We start from the raw sequence: 17,935 nt of genomic DNA on the forward strand, positions 1-17,935 counted from the left end.
GGGGGGGCATGGAGTCCCCAAAAATCTATTTATACAACGACCATGAAAAAAAAAATTACACCCATATAAAGTGCATTCTTTACTTATTAAGCAGTGAAAATTTTATATTGATTACCTGATTTTTGGTAAATTTTTAAAGACAGACTGTTACAAAAATCAAAAACACTCATAAATTTGGCGGTCACTATTTATAAGACATGTTTTTCGTATATTCTTATTTTGTGACATTGAAATTACATTTTGTTGATTTTATTGAGTGTAAAATAAAGAAGGTTTATATGAAATTTAAACCTTGATCCTTCCTATTCCAATATAGAGTAAAAGTTATGATGAATTAATTTCATTTTTACTAGTTTTTACTTATATTTTTATTATTGACTAGCAAGGGGTATCCGGCGTTGCCCGGGTGTTTGGAGGTGTGTGTGGAAACTCCGGAGGGTGGGGGGTTAAAAAAAAAGTAAGTATGAGGATCGAACCCGAACCCATGAGGCAAAGTTGTAAATTAAAGTGTGAAAAAAAACAAAAAAACGTGCGACATTAACCATTGCCTCTAACGATACTAACGGAAGCACGTTTGAATTTATTTAATTACTTGGATTTAGCAGGTGCCCGTTTTAATGAGTTAATGAGATCAAGTTTGACTACGGGATAGTACCTTCATTTACTGCTGAACACTTTTTTTCCACCCCAAGATATTATAGGAAAAAGACTAACCCACATGCGGCGAGCGACAAATGTTGAATATTTATCTTCCCGAAATCAAGCAAATTAAATAGACAGGCGAGCTTCGTTGTTAACTGTGAGATATTACGATTTATATGTGATATAAAAAGTTTTAAAAAGTTGTGAAGCGAGCGACCGCTTCTCTGAAAAAAGCCTTTTGTTGACATACAGAAAAAGTGAACACACATACATTTTCGCTTTTATATATATAGATGTCAGATATTAGTGTCATACCCAAAACAGACCTGAATACCCTCAAAAGTTAATTTTTTAAAAGTAAGTTGGTACTCTAACTCATTTTGACCATTGTAATCGGCGCCCACTCATGTCTGAGTATCACGTCCATCATCTGCCTTCTATCTTCTAGGATGCTTATACTTTACATGCCTTGCAAGGCCCAACCAGTGGTAGAAGAGTCACGGGCAGTATTTGCAAGGGACTGTAGGCAGGGGATTGAGCTGTTCTTCTCACTTTCTCCTTTTCCTAGCCTTTTCATATTGTCTTCTTTTCTCCTCAAAGTCACTGGCACCTTTGCATGCCAGGCTCCTCTATTTTGTCTGGTCCCTGGCAGCCTGTTCCCATGTTTTGACCATACAGCATGAAATACTAAGTTGCACGTTTATTTGTTTATTCATTTATTTTTTCAGCCACTTGTGTGCTTATAATTTTCCGTCGACTAATTACATTCATATATATTGCTAAATCTTCAAATATTCCCAAAGTGCACGAAATATAAAAAATAAATACAATAGAAGGTGCTTATGCAGTTTTGTTACTGTGCTATGCGTGCAACTTAAAGTAGTTCCTGCAGACGAGCCTCATTCTGAAATTCGGAAAATTGAGACCAAAAACCGGTGAAACTACCTTTTGAATGAAGATGGATATAAACACTTTTTTTTTTTTTTTTTTTTTTTTTAATTAATTTCTTAATTTTACTTCAAAACAAAACATTAACATATATAAACATTAATTTCAAATACAAACCGATTGTAAATATAAAGAAAATTTTTGTATATAATTATTGAAAAATATTGCAAAGTTTTTTAATACCTGGTTCTTTGGAATAATAAGGACGCCCCCCCACCCCACCCTTCCAAAAAAGACAAACTGAAAAAGCTTTAGTGTTTTTATTATTTTAAAGTGCTTTTGTTTTTTTAAGTTTGAAATACAAGTAATGCCTAGAACAACAAGGGCGCATGGCAGAAATTCTTCAGGGTTTAAATATATTGTAATGCTTTTATTGGAGTCGAAAAACGTTTTTCAGCTGCCATATTTCTTCCTATTTACTTGCCTCCCCACGAGGGCAAAGCTAGACACAAGGTCGGTTTTTAATGAGAAATTCAGTTCCCCAAAACGGGGAACTCTGGATGGGAATGAAAAAAAATGCCTTAGTCTAAAAGGATTTCCCTTCCACTGAGTGAGAACAGAAAAGGTGAGGTGTAGCATAACACTTTGCCAAGCTGAACGACACGAGCATTTAATTACTAAAAAACGAAATGGTGAAATATCTACATATATAAAAGCGAAAATGTATGTATGTATGTTTGGATGTCTGCTAAAAGCTTTCGACAGATGCGACGAAAATTCACAAACTCTGTATCACATCGAAGCTCCATCCTTTGCTCGAAACATTGGCCAAAAAAAAGACAATTCTCGACGGGGGGTGGGTCAATAAAAACGGTCCTCTCGTGACAATGACCGATTCTACGCATGTGTCAGATGACGTCGTGACCTGATTTACTTTAAATAGTTGAAAAACCGGAAAAATTTCATGTACGTCGTGTTAGCTCAGTTGGTTAAGGCCTTGGTTCATTATTTAAACATTTTGGGTTCGAATCGTGGTGTGAGATGTTTTGTTTTTTTTCGATTTTTTTAAATCTAATAATAGATTAAATCTAATCTAATATATTGAACCAGTGTTATTTAAGCCATTTTTCACGTAACGTTCGTTTTTCTGCTTTTTTTTTTTTTTTTTTTACTTCGCTTGTTCTTAGCAACACCCAAAAACACCTGGGTACCCACCGATTTTTTAAATTTGAATATCAAAACAGGCTTATTTAAGCCATTTTTCACGTGTTCGTTTTTCTGTTTTCATCATTCGTTTGCCTTACATTAGTTTTTTTTCCCCCCGCTTAAGTGTTAACGTTGTTTTCTTTTTTTACTTCGCTTATAACAAACAAACCTACATCGTCGTCGTCGTAACGCTCGGCGACTTCCGGTCGCGCACCTGTCAATTTGGTTCTTAAATAAATTCAAACATCTTTCACTAACTCATTCTGGCTGGCTGATTTTATTTTCAAACTTCGCCTCAGGGCTTCGGGTTCGATCCTACCCCCCCTCCCCGGTTTAACACCACACACACCTACAAAACCCCGCTAGTACAATAGAAAAGCAAGTTAAGCTAAAAGTTTTAAAAAAAAAATTAAAGACAAAGTTCAAAGAAATTTCGAGCATTTATTACTATAAACATAACAAAAAAGTGAAACAATGGACAATTCATTACATGACCTAAGTGTTCAAATTTTTCAGAACAGGGGTCTTCTGTAGGACCTACTTCCTTAAGTTGTACGGAAGTAACAAACTAAACACGTGAAGTTGTTCGACACGCCATATATACAAGTATTGATACGAAATGTTAATTTTATTTTTTTTTTTAAATCACGTACTCGTTATGAAATAAAGTTTTCATACAAAAAAAAAAAAATCACTTAATTTGATCAATTAGTTATTTTTTTATTATATATATATATATTTTTCCATTTTTACTGAGAAAAATCAAATTTTAATGAGATCGATCGTATCGTCGCCATTTGCCTATTTCCGGGAACGAAAAAGTGATTAACAAAAAACAAAATGAAAAAGGGATTTAAAAAGACATAGAAACTCTGTAATATAAGTGTAAAAACTAAAATATTTATCTAAGTATTTTTTCTGCCCACGTTTCAAAATAGGGACAATTCTGAACGGACGGGGTCCGAGGATATAGCCTCTTTTTGAGTTCGGGGTAAAGGTATGTTACGTATACTCTGTGACCAATGTCGAGGCAAAAAATTAACTCTTTCAACATTATATGAAAAGTAACTAACCTCGTGGAACTGATGATTTTTTTTTTTTAAATTTTAATTCTTTCAATTGTTTAATTTTTTAAGGATAATACTTTTTAGGCACGCCAGCCAGCTCACCAAAAAGTACGCCACGCGCCAAATTTCATTCCGTCATAAAAACAACTTTTTACAGAAAAAAAAACCCTTAAAGCATAAAAATAAAAATTATGAAGTTTTTTTTTTGTTTTTTTTTCTTAAAGAAACTGACTTTGATAAAATTGTGTTTGGCGTACTGATGAATTATTTTTGGTACTTGTACAGTTTAATCAAGACATAAAAAAAAAATGAAAATATCGAAAAAAGGTTAAATTGTACTATCCGTTATGGAATGGAAAAATATTTGGTAAATATGAAGAATTACTCTACCCTCGAAAATTCCTTTAAAATAACCACTCTTATAGGTTTTCGGGCTCGCTGAAAACAAAAATAACGTTTAAAATTAAGGCAAACGGGTAGTTTCCAAGATATGAAGAAATTTTAGTTTTTAAAAAGTGGGGGATCACTTTTCTATATTAATTTAACGTAAAATTAGCACCCACTTTGTAGCCATGATTTATTTCGGGACGGGGGGAGGTTCTTTCTTTCCACCCCTCGGAAAATCCTTTAAAATTACCACTAACGTTTAAAATTCCAAGAAACAAGTAGTTTCCAAGATATGAAGAAATGCACTCACTTTATGGTCACCTTTATTTTATTTATTATTTTTTTTTTTTTTTGAGGTGGGGGTGGACTGCTGGTTTGTTTTTCGTTCTTTTTTTGGAGGGGGATATTCAATTATAAATCTTGTATATTTTTTTTAACAGGTGCTTATGTAGTTTAATTAACCGTTTTAATGTAAGTAACGCGCCGACATTAACCGAGCAGAAGAACTGTTTAATATTTTATAAAAATTCTGTTTACATTTGGTCGGAGGCTGTGGAGGGACGGGGGGGGGGGGGTTGTGGCGGCCGCTGTAAACAGAATGTTTTGTAAAATATTAAACAGTTCTTCTGCTCAAAACAGTTAATTAAACTGCATAAGCATTTGTTAAAAAAAACTATACAAGTTCTATAATTGAAAAACAAGAACGAAAAACAAACCGGTAGTGGGTGCTCATTTTACGTTAAATTAATATAGAAAAGTAGACACCGCCAAAAATGGCTGAAAAATCAAGTTGTTTTTTAAAACGAAATTACATTTATTAAAATCCATTATTTCTGAGTAACTTTTTTTTTTCCAGAAAGATAAAACTCTGAATTTTATCATATAGAAAGCAGAATAATGTAAAACTTTTTCCACTATTTTTAATTAAATTTTAAATGTTAAATTTTCCCCAAAAGTTAACAATTGGCATTTTTTGTTTAGCACAATTTTGAAAGAATTAATTTGTTTATTTCTTGTCTAAGATTTAGGGTGATTTTCTATGAGAATATGCAAAAATATTATAATATAAGTACCTGGATTTCAAATAATTCCACTTATTCATATAGGCAACCAATTACTTCGCGTCGATTTGATTACAATGTTTACATTTACTTGATAAAAAAGCAAACTACGGAAGACCAAACAAGCCAAAAAAAAAAAAAAAAAAAAAAAACTTAATTTTTCAGTGACGAAAATTTCAATGAATTATTAACGCTGAGGCTGGCCAGTACCAGATGGGTGACCATTTGTATGAGTTTGTTTTTTAATGTGTGTGTGTGGGGGGGGGGATTTAAAGCAGAATAAAAAAATTATTTCAGCGCGTTTGGTGCACCGTAGTCGAAAGGCGGCGAACGTTTTCAAACGTGATCGAAAAAAAAAAAAAAAATGATATTTTTAACACAAAGGGCACAAAATTTATCGATTTTGTATAGATTCTTTTTTTTGTATCGATTCTTCAAAGCAATACCCTGTTTAATAATGGTCATGCATTATTCGGCTCGCTAAAAAAAAATTATCAAAGATTTTAAAATGGCTTTTTTTGTATAAATATTAAAAAAAAAAATTGTTTTGTTTTGCTTAACTTTAATTATTTTACTTAACATATTCACCGAATTTCACACTTCAAAACTCAAAAGCGGGATAATTAAACACAATCGAAGTTCTGATAATCAGACGTCAAAATAAGGTATGCAAACAAGTTTTTTTTTCCGCTGTAAACAAAAAAAAACAAAAACTACTCGATCAAATTATTAAGTGAAATTTTTGAATTTAGGAAAACTCGTCCCGGGAAAACTCGTCTCCGGAAAACTCGACCCCTTTCGCAAGGTAGGAAAACTGGTCCCTTATTGAATAAATATCGATTGAAAACACATTTTATGATCGTTCTTGAAGGAGATATAGTTTTTTAAAATAGACTATAGCCCCCATAATATTTTAAAAAAATATTTGGGTTTGTATTACTGTACACATAGATTCGAAAAAGTTGTCAAAAACAAATATATAACAAATAAATGTTATCAAAGGCAAGATAAGTTACTTTTCTACCAAACTGGATATATTTTTCGTGTTTTTATTCAATGTAACATGTTTATTCAGCTCGAAAAACATGCAGTGTTTACCGATGTATTGGAACATTCAAGATGGCGTCTGATTCTCTCTTTAACACGGTAAGTGTGGGAAAAGATGTTAAAAATAAAAAACCGGATAAAATACAGTTAAAAACTCGCTCAATATATGTTACCGTGACATAGGTTGACATATATTCGGCGGGTTTTTAATAGTATTTTGTATAGTTTTTTATTTATAACACCTTTTTCCAAACTTACGGTGTTAAAGAGAGTGTGAGACGCCATCTTGAATTTTCGAATACATCGGTAAACACTGTATGTTTTTCGAGCTGAATAAATATGTTACATTGAATAAAAACACAAAAAATATATCCAGTTTGGCAGAAAAGTAACTTATCTTGCCTTTGATAACATTTATTTGTTATATATTTGTTTTTTGACAACTTTTTCGAATCTATGTGTACAGTAATACGAACCCAAATATTTTTACTTGTTTAATGTTTTTGTTTTTTTAAAATAAAATCGATTTTCTAAGTGTCCGTTTTCTACCTAACTGGTTAAGTTCTTAGTGGTTTCACTTGTTTTAAATCGTTTATTATGTTCATAAACGAGACCGCATTTTTTTTATATTAAAGAATTTACTGTTTATAAAAGGGTAAAATCGATTTTTCTACCTCGCCGACTATGTTGTTTAATTTATTTGGAATCGTTTATTCGGTAAAGAAAAAAAAAACACAGAAAACAAACAAAAACATGTCGAGTGTTACGTGAGAACGAGAAATAATGTCCGGTATATCACATCTTAGGGGTCTTGATAATCGCTAAAAAAATAGAAAATTAAAGAAATTACTGAGGGAGATTTGGTTTTAGAAAGAAAATAAATTTTAATATTTTTTAAAATATAATTTAGAGAGAGTGTGTGTGGGGGGGGGGGTAAAAACTATATCTCCCTCCGAAAAACAACCAACAAAAATGAAATTAAAAAGATTCTTGATAAACGATAGCGGAGTTTTCAATAAAATTGATTAATAAATCTATTTAGTGATTACTTTTTCTCTTAATGATTGATTTTAGAATTTTGAAGTAAAAATTAAAAAAAATTAAAAATGAGTTAACGAGAGATTGTTAGCACATACATGGCATCTCTCGCGCCAAAAAAATATTTCGTTTTTAATTTATTAGTTAATTTTTGCAAAATTTGACAGGACGACAATAAATGTTGATAATTGATAAAATTATAATTTTAAATAACGCTGAGTGCATTTGGTATGAGAGAAAACAAAAACATAACAAAAAACTATCATGATTAAAAAACCAAAACAAAAAAGTAACGAAAAATCGAATCGCTCCGACCCGTTTTTTAATTTTTTGGTTTTGTTTTTTTATTATTGTTTTTATGACTCCAAAAAACATCGTTAAAATAAGAACAAAAAAAATTTGTAATTAACTTTGTATGAACATAATAAACGCTTTAAAAGAAGTGAAACCACTAAGAACTTAGCCAGTTAGGTAGAAAACGGACACTTAGAAAATCGATTTTATTTAAAAAAACAAAAAAACAAAAAAAAACATTAAACAAGTAAAAATATTTTTTTTTAAATATTATGGCTATAGTCTATTTAAAAAAAAAAACAATATCTCCTTCAAGAACGATCATAAAATGTGTTTTCAATCGATATTTATTCAATAAGGGACCAGTTTTCCGGAGACGAGTTTTCTGGGCACCGAAAATTCTTTTTCGGAGATCTTCAGTCCAAAACGGATACGTACAATATAAATTTTTTTTTTTTTTTTTTTTTTTCGATATTTTCATTTTTTAATGTCTTGATTAAACTGTACAAGTACCCCTTATTTAATGTTTAAAATTATCTAATTGTTAAAAAACAAAAAACAAAAACAAAAAAAAACACAAAGACTTTTTTAAAATCCAAAGTTGCTTTCATTACAAAATTGTTTTATTAAAATTATATTTTCTTACGCAAACTTTTCAAAAAATGTTTTACAATAATATTTTGATAAATTTTTAAACAATAAATGTTTTCGTTTTCAAATGGCGCTCGTCCACGCCCAGTTTAAACAATTATGCATATGTCATTTCATTTTCTGTTTTTAATTTTAAAAAAATGTTTCATGAAAAACTTTCCCGTTTTCATTAATTAAATCGAAACATTAACAATTATGGATATATTGTTCTCTTTCACTTTCTTTATTTACTTTTTTTCATAGTTCTTTCCAGAAGTTTAATTTTTTTTATTATTTATTTATTTCTAACTTCAGCCATAGTTTAAAATACTGATTTCTCCCTTGGATTTGGACAGCAGGTATGTGAAATAAAATGGCGTCTCCAATTTCGGCGATAAAGTGTAAACATATATTCAAATGGTTGATTTTTTGCCTCGATACCGGTCACAAAGTATGATGCAAAACACCTTTCCCCAAACGAGGTTGGATCTTTGGACCCCATTCGTTCATATTATCCCAAAATAATTTCGTTAAATATTGACAAACTTTAAACGGTGATTACTTCAATCTCCCTAGCACCCGCCTCTTCGTCCACGAAAAACAAGATGGCCGCGACACGATCGATCTCATTAAAGTTTGATTTTCCTCTGTAAAAAAGAAAAAGAAAAAATAAACCTAAAGAAGACTACTTAATCAAATAAAGTGATTTTTTGGTACTTTTGCCATCGTGCTGAAATAATGTTATTTCAAAAGCCATTTTTAACATGGGTGTGTTGTAACTATTCTGTGCTTCCACCTAACAGTTTAATAATAAAAAAGATATCGTGAAGCTTGAATTTAACCTGGAGAAAAAAAAAAAAAAAAAAATTTCAAAAAGCGCGATGGCAAAAGTGCACTGCACAAGCACTGAGTTTTCATATAAAAATAAATCGTACGTACAATATAATTTTTTATGTCTTGTATAGAAAAGAAAAGTTTTATTAAAGGTTTTAACGAAAACATAAAAATAACTAACGAGAAAAATGTTTGAGCATTAAAATGCTCAAACATTTTTTATTTTTCTCGTTAGTTATGAACGCGATCTTTATAAATTGCTAATTTTTATTGTAGAATTATTAGGTTACGTTTTCATTTAAATAACGAAAATTCGGCGTTTATGCACTATTTGTCCCGCGATATTTTTTTTTAAATTAAATTGTTAGGTGACAGTACAAAATACCCTCCCCATGTTAAGAATGGCTTTCTAAATAATAACGTTATCGCGTGGATCAAATAGTGCAATAACTACTGAAAAAAAAATTGTTGGTGTTAATAATGAAATTTATTCCGATTAAGCTCATAAGATTAAACTTTCAGTATGTAAAAGAAAAGAGCAGTTTTAATTAATGTTGGAATTCAGATTTTGTTTAATTTTTTTTTTTTTTTTTATATACAGAAAAAAATGTTTAATTTAAAACTACTCCACCACCAAGCAACAAAAAGACGTTTTATTCTATTTTATAATCAAACGTTTAATTTACCTCGTCTTTCGGGGTTTGAAGTGGCTTCTTTTTAAGTCTGTCCCAGTTGAGAATATTGCCACTGTGTACAAATAACGAAATAGCATTTGGAAAGATAGGCAATTGTGTAGCCATGATGTGTTGTTGGAGCAGATGGGTGTCGTCTTCGGCCGAGTCAAAATGTTCTTAAAACTTTTTATCCGATTGTGTTAATAACAAAAAATTTGATTAGAACTTGTGTTGTACTGTACACTACAGTGAATGAAAACACCTTTCATGTAGCAGATTATTTCTTTTTCGTTCTTACATTCTTCCTTCTTTCTTTCCTTCATTAAGAATGTTTGTTGATCGTAAACAAGTGTGGCAAACCACGGCCACCGAGAGTAAAAGGCCTGTTAACTGAAAAATGTCTGCAGGCAATGTAGGTAAGATTTGTCAGACTATCACGACTATATGAGGGCCATTTGAAAAAGAGCAATAAAACATTTTTAAAAAGAAAAAGGAACACAGTTCGATTAATACTGAAACTGAACTTTATTCAATATAAAATATAAATATTATCTATGTAAAATTAAGTAATTTTAAAGCAATGATAAAACTGAATTATGAATTTAGGAAACAAACAAAGAAATATTAAATACAAATATTTTTTGGCCTTCGGAACAAGATCACAGTGTAGTATCTGTTTTGATGCTGCACTTTACCTTTTCTGTCATTGGTCAGTTGAGGAGAAATCTTTCATGACTGAGATTATTTTTGTTCCTATCCAGAGTGCCCCTTATCGGGGAAGCTGGATTTTGCCCACAAGATTATATGTTGAAATATTTAAATGACTATTACTTGAGGTACAGAAATTATATTGAAAGTTTTGGCTTTCTGTTCTTCTATGTCCATTTTTTCCCCAGTTTTTTCATCAAAATGTGTAGCATATTAGTTGTCTCACATGCCATTCACTGGCAGTAACCTGTAGTGTTCCCTGGAGACCAAGTGACAACAAGTCTCCCCAGATTTCCAGTGTTCTCCACCTTTTGGCCACTTGTGCAGATGATTGCATGTTATCGCAACAGCCGTTGCCACTGATTTCTCGTTGGCATCAGCCATTGGTGTTTCCTGGGGTTTGGGTGATAAAATGTCTCCCCAAGGTACCAGATTTGAACTGCATACTTCCAGTGGAGATTTGGTTAGTACTCTCCCACCTCAGTCTTTCCATCCTCCCTGACCCTTCACAACTAGTTGGTGCGGCACCAGTCAATGTCATCTACACCAGTTTTTTTATTATTATTACTATTATTATTATGATAATAATAAGGGTGCTTTGCAGTGTACGCATGTGTATTTTAAATATTATTTCCAAGTTAAATTAAATTTTGGGTTTGTATTACTGTACACATAAATTCGAAAAAATCAAAAAACAAATATATAACAAATAAATGTTATCAAAGGCAAGATAAGTTACTTTTCTACCTATCTGGAAAGGTTTTTAGTGGTTTTACTCACTTTAAAACATGTAATCGCTTTGAAAATCATACAATGTTTATCAATGTATTTTATTTGTTATATATTTGTTTTTTGACAACTTTTTCGAATTTATGTGTATAGTAAAACAAACCCATCATGTAAATTATTTAGTTAAAATGTTATAAAAAAAAAAATTTGAAGTTTTAAATATATTTCAAAGAAATAAATTATGCCCGGTGCTAAAATATTGAAAATTCACCAATCGTAAAAAAAAAAAAAAAATTGCCCTGAAAAATGCTAACTTTAAAATATTTGGAAATACTCAGTGAAAAGTTTTATTTATTATTAAAAGAACGGACTGAAAAATATTATATAAAAATTATTTGTTTTGCAGTAAAAAATAAATAAATAAATAAAATGAAATATTTGACTTTCTCCGATAGAAATTAAAGGTTCAAAAACGAGTTCACTTACTATATTTTGTTAGATTAAAATTATTCCAATGTGCAATTATAATAATTATTATCCAAATGGAGAATTGTTCTTTCTCTTTAGAATATACATGGACAATCGGTATCACATATTGGTAGCCATGGACAATCGGTAGCCATATTTTTTATGCCTGTTAGCATGACCACGTGGTTGAATACCGGAAACTGTCTATACCTACAAGTTAATCAGGAAGTGACGTTACGCTGTCATGTGCATCGGCCTTCTTTACTCTCAGTAGCCACGGACAGACACTTTAGAGTTGCCAATCAGGGTTGTAGACAAAAATAATTGTTTGAAGCCTATTTTAAAAAAAAAATGGAAACTAAATCTACATTTTTAGAAACAAAAAAGCCGAAAAAAAAAGGTCAAATGGAAAGTTTTCTTTATTAATGCTATAATGTAGAGAAAAATTGACTATATTGAAGATGTTGACTGTGCGCTATATTGAACACATTAGCTCTCAAGTATTTGTATCTTTTTAAAAATAATTTTGTATTGTTGGTCCCCTGATAAAAGGAGGGTGGCCCTGTAAATTCACCCTTGTCTGTTCGTCCGTCATCATGTTTCTCAATAACTACACCTCGGAATTTTTTTGAAATTTTGCACAAACATTAAACATGATATGAGTGAAGACGTAACAGAACGGATTTTCTGAAAAACTCTGGTTGCCCCCCACCCCCCGGGGGTGCCTTTCGGGTTAAAATGGCTAAAATTGACACTTTTCTGCTTATTAAAAAAAAAATTGATGCCTTGGATTTTTATACAACTTTTCTGAAAAGTTGTAACTAACTGATTTCTATATGAATTTGTTTGTCTATACTTTGCGATAACTCTTGGATGTGTCCCAGGGGCTCTTTTAGGGCGAATAAAATCACTTCAGTTTTGGGACTATTTCACCATATTTGTCCAAAATTTGTGTATGTCTATTTAGCAGTTTTGCATGGTGCTAAACTCAAATTTACATATGTTAAGGCCTTGGAGACTTTTAGGGCTAAATGGGGAGGGGGTGGCAAATAATGAACTTAGTCATTTCTTTTTTTGCATGGTGCATAACTTAAATTTACATCCGTTAAGGCCTAAAACTGCACTGTTTGTTCATTTTCACCAGGATTTTTTTTTATGCCTCATTCACTATGCACTCACGGGGGATCATATATGCTTTACTTTTCTTTTTCTTTTTTTTTTTTTAATAGTGAAGTAAAGACATTGACTGTGAAATTGAAATCATATGCTTTTGGAGGATTTTTGTTTTTTGGTTTTTTAGATAAATACACTTGCACTTAGGAATATTAATAATAAATTCTACAGTTTACATATTTTTTTCAGAGGACTTTAAAAATATTTTAAAATATTATATTAAGTTAATTGTTGAGAAATTTGTAGATGAATACCCTCGGTTAGATCCCACTCCCCCCCAAAATGAGATTCTTTTTTAGGCCAATACCTGTTGGAAAACAAAACAATTCTTTCAGAATTTAGAGTGAGTGATTACTTTTGTATATAAATTTAATCTAAATTTATTATACATTTCAGATCAATAGTCTATCTTAATTGTCTTTTAAGAATATATATAAACAGATTTTTTTTTTTTTAGCTTTAGAGATATAAATTGTGTGTGATTTTATTTAGGGGATGAATTAAAGAACCTATTAACCCAACTAAAACCCTAAGTCCAGGTGGCAACAGTCCCCTGCCCTAAAAATCCTTCCCTTAATCCTATAATTAACTTTAAGTTCAAGTGTATCACCATGTCATAAAAATAATACTTTACTTTTCAGATTTTACTAGAATCATTAGATGTTATCTAAACGCTATCTGGCCAGAAAGTGAGTAATCATTTTACGCCATAAAGGTATATCACACGAAACCGTTTGAAGGGGCAAAGAGACTTTATTCTTGAGCGCACAGAACATAACTCAAAACAAAACTGGAAAACCCAAATACAAAATGGAAGAGGCAGACGACAACTCAAATAACACTGTCATGCTGAGTTATCTCCCCTGACCAATATGGGATCATAATTCAATTCTGGCATGCCGTCTTTTATTATTTTTTTTTATTTTCTCTTTTCTCGAGATAAGGGCTCATAGAGCCGGTCACAAAGGGTTAGTAACATCGTCTTTCAGTTAGGATAGTTTCGCCCTATGTCTGGGGGGACGAGCATGTCTTTGTCTATAGACCGTCAATGAGATGGGGGTGTGTTATGTCTGTTCCGTGGGAGGAGTTGACTGTTATCTTCTCAGTCACAATAGGGGGTTGGCTGGTTGGTTGGCTGCTTAGTAGTAATCCATTGTCACTAGCTACACTGCTAATCATCTCAGGGATGCTTAATATGTAAAGCCTATCTTCCTCATCAATGTCATCTGGATGTTCAAAAATGTAAAGCCTATCTTCCTCATCAATGTCATCTGGATGTTCAAAACTAATCCTCGGGCTGTTACCTATATGAGAAGGGACCCTAAAGCAATCATCTTTGTGGACCATGTATATACAAGCCCTTAACTGGAAGCCGACAAACTTTTGAATGTACATCCACTCATCTTGCTTAGATGAAACTAAATATTGCTCACGTCCTTTATTTTTTGATAGGTTACTGTGAAGGTACACAATGTCTCTGACATTCACCTCCATACAAGGCCTACATGAGTGGTTGGGAGCTTTAGACTGCTTACTGTAAACATGGTTAGCCTTATGCCTATGATGCTGCTTTCTATAAGATCTATATCATTGAAGTGGATGCATTCATTGGTAAACTGCTCCCTATGATACAAGATTTCTCTCGGGGACAATCCGAGTGATCCAAACCCACAGTTTAACATGCAACATGCTACAGAGAGCGAGAGTGTAGAGATCTGTGAACCAGCTGGGTCCAACTTGAGGAGCTCTCGTTGGACATCTTGGATGGCCTTTTCAGCAACAGAGTTACGATTGACGTTTTTAGGGTTACCTATCTCTATTGAGATATGGTGAGTGAGCAGAAACCCATCATTTTTAAGGGATTTGAAGCTGGAGGTGGAGTCTGTCCTTATAACAGCAGGTGGATTAATGATGGACCTGATGGGCAAACAGGTCTTTAGAATAATCTCCTGCAATGTGTCCTTTTGCTTATTTGGAATAAGGAGTGGAACGGTATAAAAGCTGATGTACTCCTGTAAGATAAAATCAGTTGTCTATTTCTCTTGATGATATCAGCAGCAAACCTAAGCCTGAGTGCATTGATTCAGTGGGTCTTCAAAGGACTGAGGAATAGCTATGAGTAGGGAGTTGCTCAATGAAGCGCACTAGTGACATGAGGAAACAATTTCATTCACGGCCTCAGCCAGGTCCAAGGCATAGAAATACCAGTTCACTACCTGTTGCATTTGGTGTTTGGTAGGGTATCCCAGCTTAATATGCAACGCCGTCAGTAAAGCATGTAGGGCGTGTCACGAGACAATAATTGCATCCTGTTGTGAGAACAAATAACTACAAGGCCTTCCTGGGCTAATGTGGCAGTCTGAAGATATTTTTTTACATCCTTAATGCCATTAATTTGCTTTGATGGGCGAGTTCCCTGCATCAGGTGTGTCCATGTTCGTCTAAGGTCTGAGCAGTCATTTTGAATTTCTTTCCATGCGGGATGGTTGGTATATGGGAGGTTTGATGATCCGTTAATTATCTCCACAAGGGAAGTCCTAAACACTGCGACCTTCTCCTGCATCCGTAAGAAGGAGCAGACCTGACATATTGGGTGCCTGCACTTAGGAGCATTGCGGCTGGCAAAGTCAGTAGGCAAGTTCACTCTGCCCGCAAGATGTTAGACAGAAGCCTGGAAACAGCAGACAGTTGATAGGAACAACGTTAATCTGGGGCTGGTTGAGAATTGGCCTTGGCAGAGTTTTTCATAGGCCTAAACACAGGGCTTGCTATTGGTGAGGACAGCAGAATGATGTCTTGACTGAATCAGATATGGGCCAAAATGTTTGATCACTGCAGCCAATGCCTCGACTTTACATGGCAATCAGGTGGGGTGATAGCCATGTAGTCTCACAAAAAATGACCACATAGCAGTAGTCTCCCACCTCTGTCTGTGTACATCATACTGTGTTGTCTGACAGAACCGTCAATCACAATCCACTGGTCAGCAGGACAGGGTACATGAATGGTTTTTGCTGAAGTCAGGTGCTTCTGAGCGGCAAAGAATGCCTCACGTAAGTTGTCAGATTAGTTTACAGCATTCTGTGGCTCTTTTCCTGCAGTGGTTTCATCTATGGGCTAAGAAAGTGGAAACAGATCGGAATGACACAGTTTAGGACCTTGTAGGCGCCTATGAATTATCTTAGACCCTTCACAGTCCTGGTAAGTTGACAAGAGCTAAGTGTAGCGATATGGTGAGGCCCAGCTGACAAGGATCCCTCTGACCATATCCATCCAAGAATGGTTATTTGCTTAGGACATATTATGGTTTTACTGGCAAATAGTCTTAAATCAGCCAGAGATAGATTTGCGAGAACTCTACGCCAAACTGATAATAGGTCCTCAATGCAGTAAAGATCATCAGCAAGCTTTGCCACATATCCATCCACCAGCAAGTCACCTAATACTCTACACATGAGTTCCTCCAGTGCTGTTTCTGATTCTGGCATACCCATTGCGCATCTTGTATAGACACGCATGCCTCTGAAAAGTTACGATATTTCATGGATTCCTTTGCAAAGGGGATCTGATAGAAGGCGCTAGTGAGGTTGGTTTTGATAATCCATCGCCACTGACCTATCTTCCTTAGAGTTGAGTCAATGGCAAATGGCTGAGGCTTCGCATATCGACCAATGTTGGAAAATGCAGTAACTAGGCGATGTTCTTCATTAGGCTTTTTGACAAGGAAGGACGGGCTCATATACTCCACTGCTACTCCAATATATTCTGGACAGGAAAACATATCAATGTGTTCTAACTCATCGAACTTAAGCTGCAGTCACTTCCGGTTTGGTGGTGGTCGTAACAGCAAAGACGTCACGTTTTTTTCACATTCTTTTCCTACTTCAAGGTACGGTTTTGTGCCTGCCTTCCTACTACCACTTTTTTTCTTTTTTGCTCAACACACACCTCCAAACACCTGGGCAACACCGGGCACCAATGCTAGTGCTATATAATATTTATTATTGATTTTTTATCTTTTTGTAAGTTAATTAATGAACAAAATATCTTGCAAATCCCAAAATACAGAGACCAAAACCTTACCTACTGATGTTTGTGTCTTTGGTCAACTTTCCCTTGTTGACTGGTGCATCCATATTTCATCCTCATCATATTATTGATGCAAATAACTCTTTTTGTTGCATTAAAATAATTGCAGACAACACTTTGAATCATTAATAATTTTTATCAGCTGTGAGCAAAAACGGCACTCAATTTGAACACAGCTTTATTATTGACAAATGTGTATGCAAAATGATAATATCCTTGACTCTTCTGCTATCTCATGGAACTTCAAATTATAATGGGCCAAACCGAGTTCATTGACCTTTTTTTATGTTTTTTTTTGTGATAACATTTAGATAATCTGAGCATTTAGCATTATTTGTATCTGTATGAGCATGTTTAAATTCTAACCATTGTTCTCTGACAGAGCAAAATCAAAATAACACTTACCAAGCCATTACTTTCCTTGAACAGTATTTTTCCCATCAGAAAATTAGGTTGGTAGGTTATCTAAGATATTTTATCTCACCTGTTTTTTTGTTTTTTTTGCTCCATGACAGTGGCAAAATAAGACAAAATGAACAAAGGCCTACCTTAAAATTCAATACAGATTTTATTAGATCCTCAGTTGCAAAAAGGAATGCCTGTTTTGCCTCTGTAAAAAGAGCTGTTAACAACGTCAAAAGGTGATAGTCTTTCATCTTCAACGAACTGGAAGCAGGTTCATCTGCCTTCAAAGATCTCAGTTTATAGCCGTTTGAAGGGGGTTGTTATGATGCCTTCTGATGAAAAGATACAATTCTTGCCTTGAGATGATATTACAGAAGTTTATATTAATGTTCATTGAAGAAAAGGTCATTAATAACAATTTGGCAATTCAGAACACAAAGTCTCTGGGAGACCCATATAATAATAATTGAGCGTAATTATTTAGGCTAAAAAGAAAAATCTCAAGATGAACAGGAAGAGGCACACAATGTTTCTCATTCAGACAGTATTGAGTTACATTCCTTCTTCGTTGGCTGTATCTGTGGAACTGAAGAAA

At 33.5% G+C, this 17,935-nt stretch overlaps 1 protein-coding gene across 4 annotated transcripts in view; it reads right to left on the minus strand.

Annotated features, from left to right (window-relative positions):
- Positions 1 to 10,144, minus strand: part of LOC145286008 (glutamate--cysteine ligase regulatory subunit-like) — a 329,284-nt gene extending 319,140 nt beyond the window's left edge. Inside the window, exon 1 of one of the 4 annotated variants that reach the window (XM_080134608.1) lies at positions 9,781 to 10,144. In XM_080134608.1, the coding sequence (XP_079990734.1) occupies positions 9,781 to 9,894 (114 nt within the window). In that variant the 5' untranslated portion in view covers positions 9,895 to 10,144. The remainder of the gene's footprint in view (positions 1 to 9,780) is intronic. The other 3 variants (XM_080134609.1, XM_080134607.1, XM_080134606.1) reach the window with 3 other exon arrangements.
- Between the last annotated feature and the right edge of the window lie 7,791 nt (positions 10,145 to 17,935).

This window comes from Euprymna scolopes, chromosome 10 (genome assembly GCF_053919585.1).
Source record: "Euprymna scolopes isolate OS-2025 chromosome 10, ASM5391958v1, whole genome shotgun sequence".
Taxonomy (NCBI): domain Eukaryota; kingdom Metazoa; phylum Mollusca; class Cephalopoda; order Sepiida; family Sepiolidae; genus Euprymna; species Euprymna scolopes.